Raw genomic sequence first — 23,408 nt, 5'->3', positions numbered from 1 at the left:
CATGAAAATTAATTAATTTATAAACCAAATGGGATTGCAGTCTTGTAAACGTCATCTATATATTAAATATTATAAATTATTGCAAAAAATCTTCACATTAAATCTTGTCCGAAACAATAACAATAATTCCTATATTTGTTTTATAAATTAAAATATACAATACCCCATCTTGAAGAACTCGACTTCATACCTATTGTACAGCCTATTTTACAAAATAATGTTGATTTATAAAATTTAACCATATAAATGTACATTTTATGTTCTCTATGTATTTGTACATTAACTTAGTGAATGTGTTACCGAAATATAGTTGTCAATATAAATATATTTTATATGCGTTTTTTGGAGCTATCAGAGGAGGCGTATAATTTGTAGCATGATCACTATATATGGTACGGCAAAGGCCTTTCCGGTTGATGAAGCGCCGCAAAGCACGAACAAGTAGTAAGATCTCGAACTAGTTCAAGATGATCAGCTTTGGTGACAAGGCATACAAATACCGCTACATATGCTTTCACGGCAGCTGTCCCACGACGCCGAAAGTGACCATATGAAGGTTCCACAAACGTCTGTTCCTATACTGCTGTAAAAAGACGTGAGGGATACTCTGGTAGATTTCCCATTTGTAAATGCCCAAAACGTTAACGGGCCTTAGCGCATAATTTAAACCGTCTGATAACTCGTCGTATAAGAGGCTTCAAATGCACATGCCACTATATTTCACTAACGATTGACAGCAATCCTTGTAGATTATATGTGTATCCCTTGTCAAAGCCTTGGTAAACGTGTGATTATTTGGAAGAAGTACTGGATGTTTATACTGTTATCCAACATCTGTTACTTATCTTTTTACCAACTCTAAGAATTCCATGAATGGGTTGAAGGAACAAATGGTTGATTTGGGAGAAATTGATCCTTTTTGTTTCATAAGTAAGATAAACAACACTGAATATCGTTCTCCACCTATTTTAAGTCAATACTAATATAATGCAAATATATAACTACTGAATTAAATTTCCGACAAAAAGTAAATTCAACAATTTTCAAGGTAAATTTAATAGCCCGGAAAGTGTTTTGTCGACTTTAAGGTCCTTGAATTGCACACATTTGCAAACCTAAACATAAACCATTGTACTGGCTTTTTTTTTAAGTCAGTGAATACACTAAAAATATAATTCGTCATCTTACATTTTATTGTCAGCTTTTAAGTTATTCAAATTGAAATTAATAGCTTTCCCATTTTTATAAAATTATAACACTAAAACAAGTGCCTTCATTTTTAAGAAGACTTCTTCCAAGTCTAATTTTAAAAACTGTACCTGATTTGACAAGATATTCTTGTCGATTATAAAATTCTAAGAAATGTACTCTCTGCGGGTCAACTCTATCAACTCGCCTTTCGAATTTGTTGTAAGACTTACTTGTGAATTTTGCCGGATGAACTGCACTATCGACAACTTTAGTGTCTCATTATGAAGGCAAACCAATATTAAACACTGCATTCAAAAATGTTATTCGGTTTTACAAATACAATACTTTAATAATTAAATCTGAACAGAAATAATGAACTTGACTCGACAAGATGCAGAGAAAAGAAAGAACCATCCACGATGACGATGACAGCTGAGCGTTCAGAGAACGATGTTGAGGTTGACTGGTTGATTTCACTGCGGCTGCGTTCAGCCGAGTGGCAGAGTGGTGAGTCCACACGTATCTACTAACGCTACATCACTTCCCCACCAGTTGAATGTAGGGAGCTGTAATCAAAGATATCTGCCTGGGCGCACAATGGTACGCCTGTTCTCGTTTTTTGATCGGGCTCCGCAGACGTGTGGTTTTGGTTTTCGGAGAATGAAACCTTTTTGATTACCGAGGACAGTACGTTTTCGGCTTCTGTTTTTGTAAAACACGGCTTTAAACGGTCAATGCTGATGATGGATTCTTCGCCGTTAATTAGAATTATACAATTTTTAGCGTCGCGACTGAGAACAACGAATGGCCCGTCGTCGTAAGGTTGTTGCAAAGGTCTGCGAGCCGAGTCGACCCTTACGAAAACACGAGAGTAATGTTTGAGTTCTTTAAATACAAAAGGTTTTTGAATACAATGACGTGTAGGCACGGAAGGGCGACCGGTTTCGAATTGTCGATACATTTCCTTGACGAAATCAGATTGCGGACTGTTGTATTTTTGGTCACGAGATAATCTGAATTCAGACGAATGTTTTGGCAGAAAACTAACTCAGCTGCGCTAGCCTTGAATTCTATCATCTCATCATCATTCTATCCTATATTCAATCATCTAATTCTCTGCTCTTTGGAATTCAAGTCAAAATCACAACTTACGCAGTAGCTTGCTATAGAAAGGCAAAAATAATGAACTTGACTCGACGAGATGCAGACAACGAGTGACAGAGTGGTGAGTTCACACGTATCTACTTACGCTACACTACATTATCATTTAGTAACTTACCCACCTATCGACGCTGTCAGTTCATAACTTGCTTAACGCATCCGAGATGTTAAGTACATGTTTCTGTGTTCCGTAGTTTTCTAGAAATTATAGATTTGACTCTTTTTTTTCATTACGATAAAATTTAAAGACTTAAAAACAAAAGTTTTGAAAATAATTGAAACTGTCAACTAAGTTCATTCGCTGAATTCTGTAATAGGGGGACTGATTATTAGTATTAAAATTTGTAGTTATTTATTTTGATAAAAAAGCCTTATGCTAAATTTTTATAAAAATAAGACTTACTCGCATTTTTAGCATTGATTGGAAACAACATCAGTTGCAGTGACCTGTCGTCAAATGTCAACAATGATCCGAAGTATAACATTTGGTCTAAGGAACTATTAGATAATATACACCAACATTCTTTAATGGTTTCAAAAATAGTTATTCGGATTTGTGCGCAAAGGGTAATCGATAACTTTATACAAACTTCAGTCCGTTCTTGTTCCATGTTTTACACATGTTTTGATCGTTCTTCAAATATAGCAGAAACCCCAAAAACAGTGTTGCAAAAGTTCTTGATTTAAATTAAACACAAGCTTTATTTACTTTCAATGAAAAATCGGTTTGATTTATTATCGCATTACCTTAACATGTAGTTGATTTAATTTTTTGTTTCTTATATTTTTACATTAATAATATTAGCCTATAAGTAGATTAGAGTAAATGACATCTTTTTTTAAATTACACTCGTTAATTAAAAACCATTATATCCCCATTGTGTCGTTTGTTATAAATTATTTTAATCTATATTTTTTTTACAAATTCAATAAATAAAACCAGAAAAACGGAATACGCAGTCCTTAGTTTAGAGCTCATAATATGTATAACCATATTTACAGTAATAATAAAATTTTCATTTCTATACCTCGTGCCGTTTGTCACTTTATAAATATTGAACCACTATGTGCAACCATCAGTCGTTGCGGGCTAACTTCAATCTCACCGCAATACGTTTGCATTTCCACATTAGTTGCGTCTCCAAAATGCTAAAAGACATCGCTACAAGGACCAATCCGAGTAGCAAATACGCACAGCAAGCAAACAACTGAACATTTGGCCCTCGGAATGTGTGCTCAGGCATAAAGTCCCCATAGCCAATGGTCGAAAGGGTGACAAAGCAAAAGTACGCTCCATCGATGAGGCTCCAATTCTCCCACAATGCAAAGATCACAGTGCCAATGCAGATATAGGCTACCAGGATCAATAGTACAATAGTGATTGGCACTTGTGGGATTCCATCCTCATCGTCATCATTGTCATCGTCGTCGTCGTCTTGCTTACAATTGTCATCTTCGTCATCGTAGTCTTCGTCCTCTGTCGTCATAGGATCCGTATGTAGATTACAACTGCTGTCCAAACAGCAGCTCTTTTTACGGCTTCCCTTTGAGTTATTTGTGGTCATTAGCCGGACTCTCCTGCGTTGTTGACCATTGCCATTGTTGTCACTGGCAACATTGACCGAAGCAGTCTTGCGTGTATCGAGGGTGGTTTTGCTGCTATCTTGGCCTAAATAATTTTTTCTACCTCCGGCTCCGGGGGATGATGGAATAAGTGGCACTCGTGATGGGGTTCCATGGGGACATCTGCAATGAAAGGACAAAAAACAAAAAGAGCTATGAGAAAGGAGCATCGGTATCGACATCGTTGTGAATATTTGTTTAAGGGATTTACTCTGCAAATTAGACATAGGTAAGCAGTCAACCGAATGTGGGAGTGACCTTTTTGTTTGTGAACAAAAAGGTGTTCTCATATTTAGTTTGTTATCCGTTTTCCAGGTTAATTGGTATTGTAAGGCCCAAAAAAAAATTGAATGATTTGATTTTCTGTTGACCAAAGCATGACAGGACTTTTCCCTCAAAAATTGTCATTTATGTCACAGGTCACACATGAACATGGTTAGTTTTCTGTAAATTCGGATCTTGTTTTTTTTATCATCAAACATAACATAATATAAAACCCTATTTTCCGTAAGGGATTTTAGACAATCATGCCCTTAAAGACCATAAAACAATATGTGTATGATAAAAGGACAATTACAATTATTATCCTCATTTCATGGAATTGTGCCCTCAAAAAGTTGTCTACACATAGTGACCGACAATTGAAAATAATGATGATGGCTCTATCAAATAAAACTGTATAGAAATGACAAGAACGACGACGACCAAGACGACTGACAGCATTGTCTGTGGACATGTTAGGTTTTTGCCCTTCCTTCCTTACACTTCCGGTAATGAAAAATAAAGACCAGCCTCCTACTGAAAGACCACATTAAATGATCTAAGTTTAATGAAGGACATGCCAAGTGATGGAAATTATTTTTTTTCTTTTTTTTGACTTCGCATTTCGTTGAAGACGAAAACAAAATTTAGGTTAAATAAAATGGCGTTGCGGACAGATTAATCAGAACACTAAGTGGCTTTTAAGACATTTTTTGTTTTTTTGGAAGTTGCAAAGAAAAAATATTAGCTGCTTTGTAAATGGACATTGATGAAGGATTCTTAATATTCCGACGGTATATAGGTACATAAATAGGTTGACATTTTCAGTTTTTCATATAAAATTAACTTAAAGCTGCTGTTACTTCAACGTAAATCAAATTTGAAATTAATCACTAACAAGAAATTAATAAATTCCAATAGTTTTGAGAGTATTTTGAATTTTATTTACTTTTGACTAAAGCCACAAGATACCTAACTTATGAAATGCTTACATAAACTTTATGTCTTAGGTTTCTTTTATTTGAAGAAGGAACCTTAATTTAATTTTTCTAAATTCATCAATTTTCTAGAAGCCGTGAAATAAGGCAAAGTGAAATAAAATCAACTTCAGAAAATAAGCGCTATTGCACCTTGAAAAAGTTAAATAGGGCCAATTCTTGAAAGTTAACCTTATTGCACTTGGCCTCATTTCACGGCACTTAGAAACTTGTTTAACAGTAATATTGAAATCTTTGAGAAATCAGAGCAATTTAGGTATACTTAGTCCTAAGAATGATATCTTTAAAACTTACGAAATTGCTTAACATCTTCTTGGTATTTAACCAACAACTTTTTCGTTAGTTTGATAACAGAAAATGATTGTGAATGAGTTAATAGTTATTTATATCGTGGAAAAATAATAAAAATTTAAACAAAAACAATGTACTTGGTATAAAAGTTGTACCCGTGGCATGATGTTGGACTGTCATGCCAGAGGTCTTAGGTTCCATCTAGAGCTTTTTTAATGGGTCTTTCCTCTTTCGAGGAATTGTCAAAACCTCGAAGAGTAATTATTGTCGTGAGAAGTGCTTTCTCAAATTAGCTGTTCGGATTCGGCTTAGAACTGTAGGTCCCCTCCATCGCTGATAACAGTACTCGAACACAGGAATGGTTGGTTGTAAGTATTTTATTTTATTTTTACTTGATGTAAATGCAACTTGGAAAGAATTGTTTCAATAACAGCCAAACAAGCCACAGCTGCAAACATCACGTTTTTGAAGCAATTGTGGAGTCTATTCTCTTCTATGCTCACAGACATGGGGAGGAAAATATTCCGGCTTTTCGTCTTCGGGCAAACTCGCCAAACTATATGATAATGTTGGAAAATGGGATGTCGCCACTGTTTATCAAGACACTAAAACTTCAAATTGGTTATATTCTTCGTGTTGTGCACATCCCGGATCACAGTTTTCCTAAAAGGATCGCTAAGCATATGCTACGCAATAGAAGAGGATGTTTTGAGGAATGGCATGAGCTAGCAGAAACATGCGATATGGATCTGAATTAAAGTTCAGAGGAATCAAGTTCTTGAATGCCATTATTAAATGCAGAGGAACCAAGTTCTTAATAGCCATTCCTGTATGAGTTGATCAGAAAAGCAGACCTAAGATATAGATCTTAATACGAAGAAAAAGCTAGAAGCTCCTTCCACCGATCAATATATAATCGTCTTAATTATTCTCTTACCAGTCTTATGTGATCTCTGCAACCGATATACATTTTCTAGGGCAATGCTCAATCTTAAAAGAGATAAGACGAACGTATTTGGAAATGACTATTTCACGGAGGATTCGTGTATTTCACCTTTAAATGTGATGGATGTTAATAAATTATACACATATCTTATCTAAATCTACAATGTACTTCAATAGAAACAAGCATTTTAACAATGAAGAATACTTGTGTTAATATAAAGCGTGTTTTTTTTAGCTGTTATCTTTTTCGCAACACTGGTTTAAGAACTAGTTCAAATATCTTCAGCCTGGTCTATAGGTTAACCATGAATCGTCTTACAACCGAAGAACTCTTGCAAATTATTGAATTTTATTATCAAAATAAGTGCTCTGTTAAGAAAGTTCATCACGCGCTTCATCCATTTTAGGGTTAGTTTAATCGACCCACTAAAGCGGCTATTCGGGCTATTGTGACTAAATATAGCACGAAATTAACTTTGTTGGACATTAAACCACCAACACGCTTACGAATAGCGCAAACTTAAGAAAATATCGCAGCTGTATCAGCCAGTATTAATGATGATTGATGACCATCATTACGTCGATCGATACTTCTCCGTTCGCAGCATTTGGTCCTCTGTTACTTAACAATGTGGAACATTTTTGGGAAAGGATTTAGGTGTGATGCATTTCAAAATACACCTGGTGCAAGAATTGAAGGCCAACGACCTACTGCAACGTAAAATTTTTGGTGAATGGGCTCTTGCAAAGTTGGCCGAAGATCCACTTTTTTACCGAAAAATTGTATTCAGCGACGAAGCTCATTTGGCTACATAAATAAGCAGAATTGTCAAAATATCATCCAAAAGCATTGCAAGAGCTACCAATCATCCACAAAAAGTCACAGTTTGGTGCGGTTTATGGGCTGGTGGTATCATTGGACCGTCCTTCTTCAAAGACAATGCAAATCGTAACGTAATTGTGAATGGTGAGCGCTACTGCGAGATGATATTATAAAAAATAAAATAAAATAAATAAAATAAAGACAGTGCCAGTGCCACATTAAGCGACTAAGTTAAAGTTCATGTCTATACAGACAGGCCCGCTTCAATTGACGCATTGAAAGACAACATTAAAGCATTGAGATACCGGTCGAAATGTTGGAAAGAGTATGTCAAATTTGGACTAAGTGGATAGACCATGTGAGGCGCAGTCAAATTCAACTTTTGCATGAAATAATCTTCAAACATTAAATTATTAAACTGACTGTACTATCGATTCAAATAAAGATTTCATGCGTTTTTCTGAATTTTATGTTTTTTTTTTAATTTCCTATAGCTTTTAAAAAGTCACCCTTTATTTGTTAAGTATCCCTTGATTACGTACTAAAGCTAAATCTACAAAAAGTTCCAATAGGAAGTTATTGCAATTCGCCATTAATTTCCAGATTTCTATTCCTTACAGATCTATCTAGGAAGATATAGGGCATTCCTGGAAGACAAGTCAGTTCACTTTTATAGAGATCGATTAAAAACAAAAGAAGGGCTTGGTGGAGTGTGTACCTTAAAATATTAAATATTATTTCAGGCGGAACTTTTGGCGATAAAAGAAGTCTTGTCCTGGCTTAAGAAAAACGTGAGCCAGACCAATATCGAATCTTTGGACTCTGACTCTACAAACTCTATAACTATCAATCAACTCTTTAAGATTCACCTTTGCTGTGTGCCGGGCCATAGAGACATTCCAGGAAACTGTAAGTCATATGAATTTAGAAGGAATAGTTCAGTATAGCCCATCCCATCACGTTTGGCAAATTCTGGCATGCAAACAATTGCTAATGCAGGACGCTATGAAGAAGGCAAACACCAGATGGAATAACATCACCACGTGTCAGTTCACGGAAGACATCTGGCCTTCACTAAATTTAAAGCGATCAAGGTGCTTGCTATCTCTAAGAAGATCGCATTTATTCTCTTTAATCGGTGTCACAACCGGGCACTGTCTTACATGAAAGCAAGACACGTGGCTAGGCGTATTCTCAAACGACTTTAACAGAAGCTGTATGGATGAAAAAGAGGAAGAAACAGTTCTTCACTTCCTCTGTACATACACTGCTATAGCTCAAGAACGCAAGAATTACCTAGGAGAATTCTTTTATAACGATCTGAAAAAGTTTAATACAAGTTTCGTTTTCGATTTATAAAAGATTGTGTCTAAGAAACCTATCAGATTCGAACTAGAGCCAGCAAAACCTTAGACATAGTATAATTTCATTGCCACCTACATTCTTCTTTCTGCACTGGTATATGTTACGCCAGGTGTCCCACAAGGAAGCCATCTTGGTCCTCTTCTTTTTCTGTTGTTTATAAAATATACTCATGGTATATTTTTAAATTCGAAGTGCTTGATGATGAACTATAAGTATTTCGCTGCATAAAATCTGAACATGATTGTTTTCTTCCGCAACAAGATCTTGATCTTTTATCGGACTATTGTTTAATTAATCGTCTACATTTAAAAATCTCCACATGACAAAGCTTAACGTTCTTTCGAAACCGTTGTCCAATAAATTGTATCTATAAGCTTTAAAAAAAAGCTTCATGTAATTTTTGACAAAAAACTCGACTTTGTAAAGCATATACATTTTTTAGTTGCTAAAGACGGTTTAATATCAGGTTTCATATATCGTAACTCAAAAAAGTTTTCCTATCCACACACCTTAAAGTGTTTATATTTTGCATTTGTAAGGTCTAACCCTGAATACTGCAGTACTTTCTGGAATTCTTCATATTTTCTTCATTAATTTGGAATATAAAAGATCCAAAAACGTTTTACGAGAGTTGCAGTGAAAAGTCTTCAATAGCGCATAGATCTTTCTTCCTTCCTTTTAAACGAGATGTAAATTACTTTGCATTTTGCCTCTTAACATTCGTAGATAGTTCACATAGGTTATGTTCATTCGCGACATATTATTGCAGACCATATTGATTGTTCACTAATTGGTATTAATGTTTCTGCGAAATTGCTTATTAACTAATTTAATTTAAGAAATACACTACAACATCACAACAACGTAATTTTTTAAAAGTTTCGAATCCACTGAAAAACAAGAAGTTTATTTCAGTTCGAGACGAAATATTTGTATGTTATCGTTTGTTTTATTAAGTTAAATTATTTGAAGCTCAAGATGTGCATAAATAATTCTCAATTTTAATTACAAAAAACAACAGACATAACCTTACAACAATATTGAAAGAATTGAAAATCATAAATTAAATTTTCAATATTGATTGACTCTTATCAAAAAAGGGATGTTTAATGTATTTCTCTACTCTCCACTGTAATATCATCTGGGCTTCAAAATGTCTGAATTTGTTTTATTTCTCAGCTCTACTTCCTTCTTCCACTAAAACTTTTAAATACCTACACCTGCTGAACTCGATGCCAAAACAATTAAGTCTTATTAGCCTCCCTCCCCTATCTAACATTTCATTTCAGGTTCTCCCTAATAGCGAAGTCTAAACCAACTTCTAACAAAATGAATGTATAAATCTTCTTGTCCTATCAAGGACCCTAATGTTGGCAGCAAAAGCAAATATATGTATACTCTTACAAACCTATACATTTTTACAGATACCTATGCAAAAAGCTCCCGACATTATTTTAGAATTTTATTTTATGTCTCCTTTTTTTAGTCCTGTATCTGAATGTAATTTGCCATATCCTTCCGGGCCAGAAGAACAACTTTAACATACTCGACATTCCCAAGCATCATGTTGGGGCTAGAAGAGGAATATAAAGGGAAACAGTGAATCAACACTCACAAAGTGAGAAATATACATCGAGGTGGTAATTTCTTTCAGGTTTCCGGTAAACGTGATCTTGATGTAGAATCAAGGACGAAAAAAAATTACAAGAGCGGGTACAACTCAATATCCTAGCAGACATTGCCTCTCCTCTGCTGTAGTGGGTCTATACTAAGCTATTTGTAAAGGGATGTCCCTATATCTTCACTTGGTGTCGGCGCTGGCTATAGTACTGTCACAGTGTCACACACAAATGGCTATCGTTCTTCATTGGGTCTCGTGTCGGGTATTGTGATTTGTAAGGATACGCCACAAAAGCTAGGTAACGAAGAGCCACATATTTGCAAATAGCCCTCAATAAATCAATGCATCCGGCTCCAAAGCTATTTCAAAACACATATTCATACACCTACTGCAGAGAATTCGCAAAGAGGAAGTACATATGTTGGAAGGACTAAGAGAATTATGTAGTAACTTGTACGAGTTGAGTACTCACCCCATCCGGCTGTGTTCATTCTCCTCCTCGTCTTCCATGATGTCGACGCTTCCGGGTGTAGAAGAAGAGTTCCCACTATCGCTGCCCGCCCGGCTGCTCTGTTGGTTCGCGGAGCCCTCATGGTGGCACGAGATATCACTTTCAGCCAGCAAAGTATTGATCTCCTGCGGCATCGGTTTCGCAAGAAATTTCGCTCGTCGAATGCCTGCAATGGAAACGAAAAAATAATTTAATTTAAGAGTTTCGCCAAAAAATAAAACAAGACTTTTGTGGTTTTTGCGGCACGCACACGCACCGTACGCGGATAGTGGTGGCGCACATATTTAACGACCAATTCACCGGAATGGAAATCTATAGCCCCTTTGCCATCGCGCACGTAGTCAATCACAAAAAAGGATGAAAAACTCCCTTAAACATTAGCAAATGTGACAAAACAAAAATTTGGTAGTTCGTATCGATTAAGACGGACGAGAACGGGTACGGGAGCGTCCTCTGGTGTAAACAAAAAGTTATAAAAATTGACATTTGGGAATGACGTATGGCGCTAATCAATCATTTAGGAAAATTCTGATGCTGCAAAAAAGTTTAATACGCCTTTTGGGACTCGTTTAAGTATAATGTAACTTGTGGAAATTTTAAAAATCCCCGCAAGATGTGTGGCACGTATTTATGTTGAAAGCAGATTGAATCTCACCAAATAGATATCTACCGAAACTCAAACAAAGCGACTCTGTGATCAAGGATGTCAAACAAACGGTTGGGACCTGACAAGGATTTATAAGATAATTTTTTCTCGTTTTTGTTGCCTTTGGTTTGGTTTGGTGAACTGATGACGAAGAGTAGTAATGTGAAGGCCATGACAATGTTCTACAGAATGTTTTGTAATCATGTCGTCTCACAAAAATTTAAATAGATGTTAAGAACTGATACAAATTACTTTTATTTTTAAAAGAAAATCATAGAGATATGAAGAGTATTCAATGTTTTTTTATTTTTTTTTAATTTCCACTAAATAATTTGTCATTTTTTAAAAATTACTATTATAAGATTGTTTCGATATTTGAGATTGACTTTTAATGCCTCGAGTGAGTTAAAAGTTTTAAGAATTATTAACTTGAAAATCACAACTAATTACTCACTGTTTGTCAATGGTTGGCTCAGGCAGTAAGTGCTAGCCAATTTTGAGATATCAAGGACTTCATGGAAAAAGCTTGAGCATTTGACGAAGAAGTTTTGATATGAAAATCTAGATATGTAGGTACATACTAGCTGACCCGACAAACGTTGTTTTGTCATATAAATAATTTCTAGAGAATATATCGCTAGAAATAAATAACTGATTGTAAGTGTGTAAGGATGTGGTCTATGAGTGGGAGACTTATAAAGCACTGTAAACGTAGAAGAATTATTAAAACAGCAAATCATCAAACAATTTTCTTAAATTTATTAAAATTAATTCTTTGAAATGATAAACATATCGCTAATTATAACAATCCTACAAAAAACAATATCAATCCCTTAAAGCAACAAAGTGTACAGTATTTTTTATGATCCCATCTTTTTCATCAAGTGCTTAAATCTAAGCCGCAGGCAGACATCTTTTGGTCTTGAGACTTATTGATAATCATTGCAAATGCCCATCTAATTGGAAATTGAAGGCGTTTGAATTGAAGTGGCACATCTGTGGGTATAAAAGGGATTTGCGGTAATAATATATTTTTACCTCGGAATTTGCTATTTAGAATTATGTCTTTGATAACACTTTTATTACTAATAACTTGCCGTTGCACAACCGTGATGGGTTCAAATTACGAAAATTACCGGAGATCCAACCTTTAGTTGTAAATTATGCGTCGGCATGCCTGGTAAATACAATGAATTCAAAAACTCAGTCGGCTAATTTATGGCTTCGATAGCATCACAAAGATTTGTATGACACCAAGCCTCCTGGTAACAAATGTTGTATCTTGAGATTTAATTCTTTGACATTCACATTTTTTGCTGCTAAAATTGCTCATTCGGTAGTCCACTCATGATTTGTATATTGTCTGTGTACATCGAGAAATATGTGGTCAATGAGAGCATCTTGTGAATCAAAAATCGTGCAGAAATTGACCGGTAATTTCATGCATCCAGTTTCATCCGCAGTAACTTTTTCGTCAGCTATATCTAACAGTTGTTTTGAGAATGTATCAGCGGGTAGATCTTAAAGCATTTGAACACGCATATTTTACTTTGAGTTGTACTTTTTAAATATTACTTCACAGTAAATATTAGATCTCAGCAGCGTACGTTGAACGCGGAATAGCGGGAAGTGTTTGTCTGGAATCACCTGAAAGAAGTAACAGAGTGCCGCCAAATATTCTGTCGTTGTTTTTTATATCTTTCAATGTCCTGTTCAACGCCTCAAGCTATTATATTTGTGTGCCATAATGCATTTATCCCAGATGACAATTTTACAATGTTTCAGCACTGTGGCCGTGGATGATTGATTTTTTTTATATTGCATACCGCACCTGGGTTATTTTGAATATTTAGTGGCAGTTTAAATACTGAATGAGCTGTTCTGCCTCCATTCAATAAAGTTACCGCAATGCCAAAAGATGCAACAACCAATTCGATACCATTATTTGATCGTATTTTAGCAAGAATTAGCGAAATAAGAAATGGTTTGCCAGTTCCACCTGGTGCATAAAAACAAAAGAATCCACCTTGTCCTGCTGAAACTGCGAGCATGATGTGGTCACATAAATGGTTCTTTGTTTTTCATTCATAAGTGGGACATTGCGAGCGACAATCGCTGCCATTTTTACAGTATTGTATTGTAGCTCACGATTCAATTCAGTGTCTATTAAATCAGATGCATTTCGATTTGGTGAATACCGAAATGTCTGAGTGGTAAGTTGTCAATAATAATGCAAAGATCCTCAATAGCAATCAATGCTTTATTCTACATAGCGTCACTGAATACTATCGTAAGATCGTTGCATCGTGTACGATGTTGGAATTAAACCATAGCACTTAGGAACACAAAAAATATTTAAAAACCTATTCACAGATTTACCGAATGTATATGAAAAATTTCATTGAATTTCATTAAGCCGTTTGGGAGGACTATGACAACTAACACTGTGACAGATTATATATTAGATGCATACATATATTTCATTGTTTTAAAAATTACAAAGTTAAAAATGGCGCAAAATACTAAACGATTTAGTAAAATGAAGGCGTTTAAGATTGTGTTTTTTATTTAATTTCAAGTGATGTCACCGTTTAGACAAGTTCGGATGTCAGTTTTTTAATAAAGTTAATAAGTAATTTAATAGTTAGCATAGTTAGTGTTGACATTTAAGAGTTGCTTAGTAAATTACTTTCTATTCAGTAAAATGTTAAGCCCTTAAAATAGGTTGTTTTACATTTTGCGGCAATATCTTTATAAGTCACTGCAGAGCATCGATATAAGGTATGAAATTGTATCTTTCTACTGGAAAATAATATTTGGCTGTCGGAAAACATCTATTCAAATATTCATAAGATGAAGAGAATTATGTTTTATAGGTATATGTAATTAGTATATAGGACGTTTATAATTCAATTTTGTCTAATGAACGAAGAGCTTCATCTATTACTTACCTAATGTAAATTTGAAAGCGAATTAATTGATTATGACCTACTACAAATTAATTGTTGGAAAAGTGATTTGAATCGTACAATTTTTATTTTATGAGTACGTTAAGTCCTCAAATTATAATAAGGTAAGCTTTAATTACACTAAAGCTAATTTCGGAGGCATATCGAGTTATATTGCCCATATTTCGTGGCACAAAAATTTTAATTCTTTCAATTTATCGCAATTCTATGATAATTTTATTGATAATATGAAATTGGCTATTGATAAGTCTGTACCAATAGTTAAAGTAAAAATTAATTCGAAGTCTCGTTGGTTTAATAAAATGCTTTGTGATTTATGTAATAGACAATAATGATTTAAACAATATTTACATATATACGATTACAACCCGAATTCGATGTTCTTAGCAAATTTCTCTTTAAATCTTATGTTTTAACAATTGAATCCAACCTTAAACATAACAGTAAAAGTTTTTGGTCTTGTAGGTATTAAAAACAAAAAATGTTCTTGTGGCTTTCCTAGTAATTCGCATTAACTTGATTCAACACATTCGGATCTTTTACCTATTTGTAATTCATTTGCTCATTATTTCCAATCAAATTACACCAGATCTGACCAAGCTACTTTAAGCAATACTGAATTTCTATTTCAAGATTGTATTGAGCTTGATATGCCTGAAATAGAAAATGGCCTTTTGAGTTTGAATGAAAACATGAATTCGGGTCCGGATGAAATACCACCGATTATCCTTAAAAAAATGTGCATTGGCAACCTCTTTTTCTTATTTTCAAAAGCTCTCTATCTAATGGTGAGTTCCTTTCAGTGTGGAAAAAATAATCTTTAACTCCATTTCACAAATCTGGATCAAAGCAATAAATTTATAATTATCGTCCAATTTGTAAATTAGCATGAATCCAAAGCTGTTCGAAAAATTAATATACAATAAGTTATCTTTCCTCGTGAAAGAACAGATTTCTACACGGGTTTGTATCGGCAATATCAACAACCACCAATCTTTCTATTTTCTCCAATTTTATTTTAAATAACCTCGACAAGGGTCACCAAATTGATGTAATTTGCACAGATTTTGAGAAAGCTTTTTTTTTTTTTTTTACTTCAGAATTTTCAGAAAGTAGTTAGCGTTTATCAAGCGTCAAACTACGATCAGAGGCTCATCATAAGTGCATGTGTTAGGTGTTAGTAAAAAAAAATACAATTATAGCCTTATACAAGCACAAAATATAAAACAAAATTAACATTTAACTATTTCAGAACAAAAAATAAAACGAGAACGTTTACGATAGTGGAACACTGGTTCTAAACAATGATTTTAATCCCACCTTATTTAAATTTAGATCTATCGATGAACAGTCTAAGTTATATAAAATGCTCATTCGACTTAAAGCTTCATTCTTCCCATTGTTAGTCCTACGGAAATCAATATGTATAAAATCAAATGTACCAAGGTGATGAGTTCCGCGTCGGTAATTCAAATGTACACAAGAAAGCAAATAAGGTGCATCAATTTCACCGTTAATGAGTTGATGAAGAAATATTAAATCATTATTAACACGCATTTGATGAAGAGATTGCAATTGAAGAAGCTGAAAACGATGTTCATAGGGAGGAAGATCATAAGGATCATCCCATGGTAGACCCTTTAGGGCAAAACGAATGAAATTATGTTGAATTGATTCAATACGTTTTCTATGAATTTCGTAATAGGGAGTCTATACCTGCGAAGCATATTCAAGATGAGGACGAACATGGCAATTATACAAAGAAAGGGTAACATAGGGATCATTGAACTCCTTTGCCCAGCGTTTTATAAAACCAAGCATAGAACTTGCCTTTTTAACAATAAAACTAATGTGATGTGTAAACTCTAAGTTGGAATAGAAATGTACACCTAAATCTTTAAATGCGGAGACACAACAGAGTTTTTGCTGTGATATAAAGTAGTCAAACACTGTTTATTTTGCTAGTAAAAGTTTTGAAGGGTTGATTGAAAGGCTGTTTTCCCACACCAAGAGGTGAAACAATCAATGTCAGCTTGTAAAAGAATACGATCATGGGTAGACTATATTATTTTGAAAATCTTCATATCGTCAGCAAAAATGAGAAGTTCACTTGAGCGTAGACATGACGATACATCGTTAATATACAGGATGAACAGAAAAGGGCCTAGATGGCTTCCCTGGGGAACACCAGATTGAGCAACAAAAGGTTCAGAATGACGATTTCTAAATTGTACCTCATAGGATCTGTTTTCAAGGTATGACTTAATCCAAGCTAAGAAAAATGGAGGAAAACCAAGAGCCTTAAGTTTAAATAAAATAATTACGTCAAAGCTTTAGAAAAGTCAGTGTATACACTGTCAACTTCTTAACCTTGTTCTAAAGCGTTTGAACATATGTTTGAGAATGTGAAGAGATTAGTAACGGTTTATCTTTTTTTCACAAAACCATGTTACTGTTCGCAAATGATATTTTTACTAAAAAATGCTACACTTTCACAAACAACTTGTTCAAATAATTTAGGAATGCAAGAAAGCTTTGCAATGGGCTTGTAGTTGCTTATATCCGACTTGTTACCTTTCTTGAAAATTGGTGTTAGAAATGACTTCTTCCATATACTGGGAAATTTGACATTTTTTAGAGAATGTTTGAATAAGAACGTAAGGGGTTCAACTAAAGCTAAACTAAAATACACTTTGTTAGTACAATCGGTGGAAAACCATCGGGACCGTACTCTGTAGCACAGGTATGTGACTACAGCTAGTTTGCGAAAAGGAGTGAAGATTATGAAAATATACTTCATCAACTTCTTCAGGGATATTAACAAATGACTCATGGAAATTTGTGGCGAAAGCGTTAGAACCGTTTCTTCCTCTTCCTCGTCCATACAGCTTCTGCAAAAGTCATTTGAGAATACGCCTAGTCTCGTGGCGTGCTTTCCTATTAGACAGTGTCCGGTTATGACACCTATTGACCTATTATCGAGCTTATATGCGATCTGCTTAGAGAGAGCAAGCACCTTGAACGTTTTAAATCCTGTGTTGGCCAGATGTTTTTTGTGGCTTGACACGTGGTGATGTTGTTCCACCTGGTGCCTGTCCTCCTCGCAGCGTCTTGCATTAGCAACAGTTTACAAGTAGCGATTGGTATGCCAGTACTTGCCAAACGTGGTAGGATGGGCTGTAGTGTACCGTTCCTGTCGAGTTCATCTGCCTTACAGTTACCTGGAATGTCCTTTTGGCCAGGCACCCAACAAAGGTGAATATTAAACTGTTGCGCCATCTCCATTTGAGATGATCGACATTTATGGACTGTTATAGAGTTTGTAGAGACAGAGTCCAGAGATTTGATAGCGGCCTGGCTATCAGAGAAAATACGGATATCAGATGTTGATATCACGTTTTCTTTGAGCCAAGACAAGACTTCCTTAATCGCCAAAAGTTCCGCCTGGCACACGCTACAATGATTGGGAAGGCGGAATGAGAGACTTAATTTCAGTCGTTCAGAGTACATACCTCCACCAACCCTTTCTTTGGTTTTTGAGCCATCTGTGTAACAATGGATTGACTCATCCTCCAAGAATGTCATATCGTCCCAAAAAGATCTGGTAGGTATAAAAATCTGGAAGTTTCTGTCAAATTGTATTTGGGGGATGGTGTAGGCTGTGTGCCTTGGAATTGATTCTAAGTACCTTAGAATTACGTAGTGGCCAATGTTGTTGTTAGTCCACTGCGACGAAGCATTGAGGCGAATAGCAGAGCTTGCAGCTATTTGTTTGCTTAATATATCAAGAGGTGTAAGGTAGAGCAAGGTGTCCAGTGCCGCAGACGGGGTCGTGCGAAATGATCTGCTTATACATAGGCAGGCTGAACGTTGGACTTTATTTAACTTATCCCTGTGTATACCTTTCTCTAAAGCAGTCCACCATACTGCCAAACCGTACGTTAAAATCGGTCTGATTACCGATGTGTATAGCCAATGCGTGATTTTGGGCTGTAAACCCCATTTATTACCAATAGCTTTTTTGCAAGAAAAGAGAGCTACAGTAGCTATTTTGACCCTGTACGTTGCGTTTCCAATTTAGTTTTTTGTCTAAGACAAGACCTAGGTATTTGGCCTCGTCTGAGAATTTTAATTGGATTCCTTTAATATAAGGAGGGTTGATAAATGGAATTTTGTATCTCCTCGAAAATAAGACCAGATCGATTTTGTGTGGGTTAACACCCAGTCCACACCAATCAGCCCAAAGTATTAGTCTGTCTAAGGCATTTTGTAAGAGCTCTTTTAGGATATTAAGATGCTTTCCTGAAACTGCTATAGCAACGTCGTCCGCATAGGCTATCACTCTGAAACCCTCCGCATATAGACTAGTTAGGATTTCATTCACCACTAGGTTCCAGAGGAGAGGGAATAGAACACCACCTTGCGGTGTCCCTCTACTAACGAATCGTCTGCTAGAAGAGTTGCCCAGTTTTGAGTTAATTATTCTGCTAGTAAGCATTAAATGAATTAACTCCCGAAGCGAACTCTCTACATTTAGAGATGTCAGTGCAGATGAGATTGCAGATGTGTCCACGTTGTTAAAGGCACCTTCGATGTCAAGGAAAGCAACCATAGTGAACTCTTTATGATGGAGGGAATATTCGATGGTGCGTACTAAAGTGTGTAACGCTGTTTCCAACGATTTACCTTTACAGTAAGCATGTTGAGACGAAGACAGAAGTCTTGTATCGATACGTGCTCTTAAATGGATATTAATCAATCATTCCAGGGTCTTAAGAAGGAATGATGATACACTTATAGGTCGTAGATCTTTAGGATTGATTTGCGAGCATTTACCTGCTTTAGGTATAAAAACAACTTTAACTTCTCTCCATGCCGAGGGAACATGGACCAGGTAAAGACAGCTGGTAAAAATTGCCTCAAGGATTGGTGCAATTATATCGACTGGTATTATACCACCTAGTCCTGCAGCTTTAAATGGGTTGAAGCTGTTGAGAGCCCATTGTAGCTTATCCTTTGTGATTAGACCTTGTGGATATGTTGTATTTGAACTTGAACATATAAAACTGTTGCAAGTTTCGGCAAGAGAACTACCAGGAAAGTGAGTGTCCAATAGTAAGTTCAGCGATTCATTACTTGAATTTGTCCAGGAGAAGTCTGTATTTTTCAAGCAGCTTGGCATAGCTGGATTAGTTGAAAGAATTTTCCATAACCTAGAGGCTTCAGAAGTTTCTTCTATCATGCCACAGAAGGATCGCCAAGAAGATCGCTTGGATTTCCTTATTGCCTTCTTGTAGATTCTTAGGGATTCTTTGTAGGAGTCCCAATGAGAGGCTAGTCTTGCAGCTTTGGCCCGGTTGAAAAGTTTCCTGCATTCCTTCACAAGCGAACAACGAATGAACAAATGCACGAAGAAACGTGATTTTACACATTTCAAAAAGTCAATTTCATTGTAGGATAATAAAATTTACATCTTGTCCTCTAAAACAAGACAATTTTGTAAAAACAATTTGGTAGTAATGAATTGCAGTGTGGTTGCTACGAACTGTCAAACTCTATTCGCGTTCCACATACCATCCACACTGCAACGAATAAATTGTTCGCGCGTAACTTAACCTCAAAACTATACCACTGTTGTTGAGGAAAATGTGGAGAAGAGGGTAATTCGTCGCTGTCTCCAAATAGAAATAACGCTCATGTTAAACAAAAGTCAAAATATGATAACATGAACAGTTCGCAGTTCGTAGTTCGTAGCTCATGTGCAAGATGCTTAAATGTTTTGGTTCAAGTTGAAATTAACACACTGAAACCGCAAAACACTTTAAACAACTCAAGTTTTGAAGACTTAAGGACTATTCCCATAAAAACGACCAACGAATATTCGTCCATAATAACATTCCTTCCACATGGCTTGTGTTTATTTGTCAATACAGATGCACAACAAATGGCGTTTTTCTTTTTTAGTTCAGAGCTGAGCTCTGAGCAGAGTATGTGCGAGCAGAGTAGAGTAGAGTAGAGTTCTGAGCAGAGTATGTTCAGAGCTCTCTGATTTAATTATGAAACAACTTGAGCACTAAACTGATTTTAAATGTAGTCTTTTTGAAGGCGTTCAAAATTTTTTTTAATCAATTTAATTAATAAAACAGTCATAGCGTTGGTCTCTTTGAAGCCTGAAATAAATTTGATTCATAAAAATGTTATATGCAATTAGTTTTTTCTAAATTATCTTTCCTTCTGCACTAAAGAGACTAGCCTCTTCCTCCATTTTTATTGTTTTGACGATAATTTTTTTTAATTTCCCGGCTTTCAAATGTCAAATTGGTTATGTTCAGCATTTTACTCCGTTTACTCTGTTATTTTATTCTGAGCTCACAGAGCGTGCTCTGAACATGTTCAGAAGTAAGAAAGAAACACGAATTCGAAGCTCTGAACGATCAGAGCTCAAAAAGAAACACAATTGTTCTTTTGATAGTTCGAGCTCTACTCTGAACTAAAAAAGAAACCCGCCAAAAGACTTGAATAAAATTTAAAGGTTGAGATGTGTGGATTATACGTGGAACTCAAATTGAGTTTGACAGTTCTTAAGCAGCCCATAGACACCACACTTGTGTCGGTGTGCAGAAATGTGTGCTGTATGTTGGGTTGGCTAGAGCAGACACCGATCTTCGATGCTAGAATCGGAGCGAGTAAAATCAAAAGTTTTTAATTTTCTGTGTCGGTGTCTCGATCTACACATTTACCAATCAGTTGCATCTGAATCGTTGTTGAGTGCGGTACGTGGCAAGTTGTTTCAAAAAGAGCTTCAAAGCCACTCATTCTGATCTTTTCTCTTTGAGATTTCTTCCACAACTAAGTGTACGATTTGTTATGAAGTGTGTGACGGAATAGCACACCTGATGTCATTTCAACGGTGTGCACAAAAGTGTGGCTTGTATGGGCTGCTTTACATTTAAATTAAAAATTAAGATTAAATTAAGCATTTCTACCTTTTTATAAATTTATGCATTCTTTAAAATCAAATTTATTCATTCATTCGTTCGAGTCGTCGTTTGTCGCTCTTATGTGAATGGCCCTTTAAATATGTAAAAGGCGCTTAATAAATTCTGTATGTTCCCAAGCATTTAAAACAAATCGCGTGAATATAGATTTTATACGTGGAAGGAACTATTGATACTTGCAAAAAGAAATGAATTGTCTTGAAATAATATAAAGTTCAAACCTCTTAGACAGCAATTTGTATTGGGTTTATAATTCAGAACTTCATTTTTTGCTTAGCAGTTATTAGAAGATTTAATTTGACTAATACAAAGTCTTTAAAGCTCAAATCTGCCACACAAAGCTTTCTTTTCAGATTCTATTATGCTTGCATGATCGTCATTAATTAAATTCCTTCCGCTCTGCTTGGCTTATGTTTTGTTCACCTCATTATTTTTCTTGCCGCCTTGGCTTCTTTCATTCTTTTACTTTGCAGGAATGTGCGATGTATTATTCAACATCATAATGGCAAACATTAGTTTTCTCTTAGTCTATTCACTAAAGCGGAAAACTAATATTTGCACTCGTAGGTATATGCCGACAACATGTGATGGTCTTTAATGGGCTAATAACATAGTCAAAGCACCCCTACAGCCCACGTTCCACACCACCCGGCAGGATAAACTATTAAAGTCTGAAGTTGGTTCTAACAACGGCAACATTGGGGATGCTTTTGGGAGATCCTGAGTTAAAACTGGAAGTTAAAACTAACACTCTACAGCACTTAAATCGAGCGCTACACGTACTTGCAAGACCATATCGCTAAAACACTTTTCCCAATAACTTATCGTATTGTTTGGAAAAACCATAAAGCCAAAGGAAAAGATAGTGTTACTTAACCCTGAGTAAAAGTTTTACGTTCGGTTTGGTATTTTACTATGATTTTATTTCAATCTACATCATGGCACTGGTTGTTTTATTTTTATACGAATTCTTTAAACATTGAAACAGAATATAGCTTTTTTATGGGATCTAAATGAACAAACATTGTTTTTAGTTTCAATTTGATTTCGGTTTTTCCTACAACAGTAGGTTGCTGTACGAAACATTGTCTGCAGTTATAGATTGAAATTATATATTATGCATATACTGTAAGCACTTCAATAGTAAACCACTAACCTTTTCAAAATGATAAAATTAAATTTGGTAGTGCAACAGCTCGTAGGAAATCAGGGCCTAGTAACTTGCAACAACTCTAAACCATGTAATGTCAGAGATTATAGGGACTTACAGATTGTATGCCCCATCTGAACGATGGTTTAAGAAAGCACTTTTCATGGTCAATTCCTTCCAAGAGACAGTACCCTGAAAAAAACTCTAAGTGGCACGGACAGGGGTTGAAACCAAGCTTATTCGATTAATACGCGAGTTCTGTTAAGCTAAATAGGGGACAAAATCTGACATCTGAACGAATAGTACCTTAACTCGATATATACAACAATTTTGACGTTCTGAACACTGTGCAAAAAGTCGCATAAAATCTTATTTCTTCGTGATTTGCAAATTGGAAGGTGAAAAGTCACTAAAAGTCAGATTATCGTTATTATTTTCATTTCTGTAGCTATAGTGGTTTGTGTATTTGGCATTTTTTATAAGTTCAAACGTTTAAGTAAAAGATCACTGAGTATTTAAATTGTGAAAGCTTTTAGATAATCATTATACTCACAACCCAATTCTGGTAGTATATAGGCTTATTAAGTTTTAAGTCAAATTTTTATAAAATTTGCTCTCTCACATAAACAGGGGGAAATAGAGCCCTCCACAAGATTTATTTCTTGTCTTTACCAAAAGAACATTCTTAGATCTTTTGGTGTACCTAACACCAAGCAACTTGTATGCAATTTTCGCCTCTGTACCCTTATATCCTCGACTTAGAGATGATACCATTTCTAAAGTTTGGCCCAATTTTGAAGCTACAGCATTATTTCACACCCTGTACCAATTACTCCATATTTATGAATAGTTTTA

The 23,408-nt window shown here is 35.4% G+C and overlaps 1 protein-coding gene across 1 annotated transcript in view; it reads right to left on the bottom strand.

Moving 5' to 3' along the window:
* Positions 1 to 3,066: 3,066 nt before the first annotated feature.
* LOC129941192 (uncharacterized) overlaps positions 3,067 to 23,408 on the bottom strand; it is a 214,381-nt gene continuing 194,039 nt past the window's right edge. Inside the window, exons 7-8 of the mRNA XM_056049764.1 lie at positions 10,752 to 10,956; positions 3,067 to 4,098 (exon numbers count right to left, since the gene is read on the bottom strand). Of these exons, the coding sequence (XP_055905739.1) occupies positions 3,429 to 4,098; positions 10,752 to 10,956 (875 nt within the window). The 3' untranslated portion in view covers positions 3,067 to 3,428. The remainder of the gene's footprint in view (positions 4,099 to 10,751; positions 10,957 to 23,408) is intronic.

Source organism: Eupeodes corollae, chromosome 1 (genome assembly GCF_945859685.1).
Source record: "Eupeodes corollae chromosome 1, idEupCoro1.1, whole genome shotgun sequence".
NCBI classification, from domain to species: Eukaryota; Metazoa; Arthropoda; class Insecta; order Diptera; family Syrphidae; genus Eupeodes; species Eupeodes corollae.
Note: the sequence above shows the minus strand (reverse complement) of the source record. Positions and strands in the feature narration are given on the sequence as shown.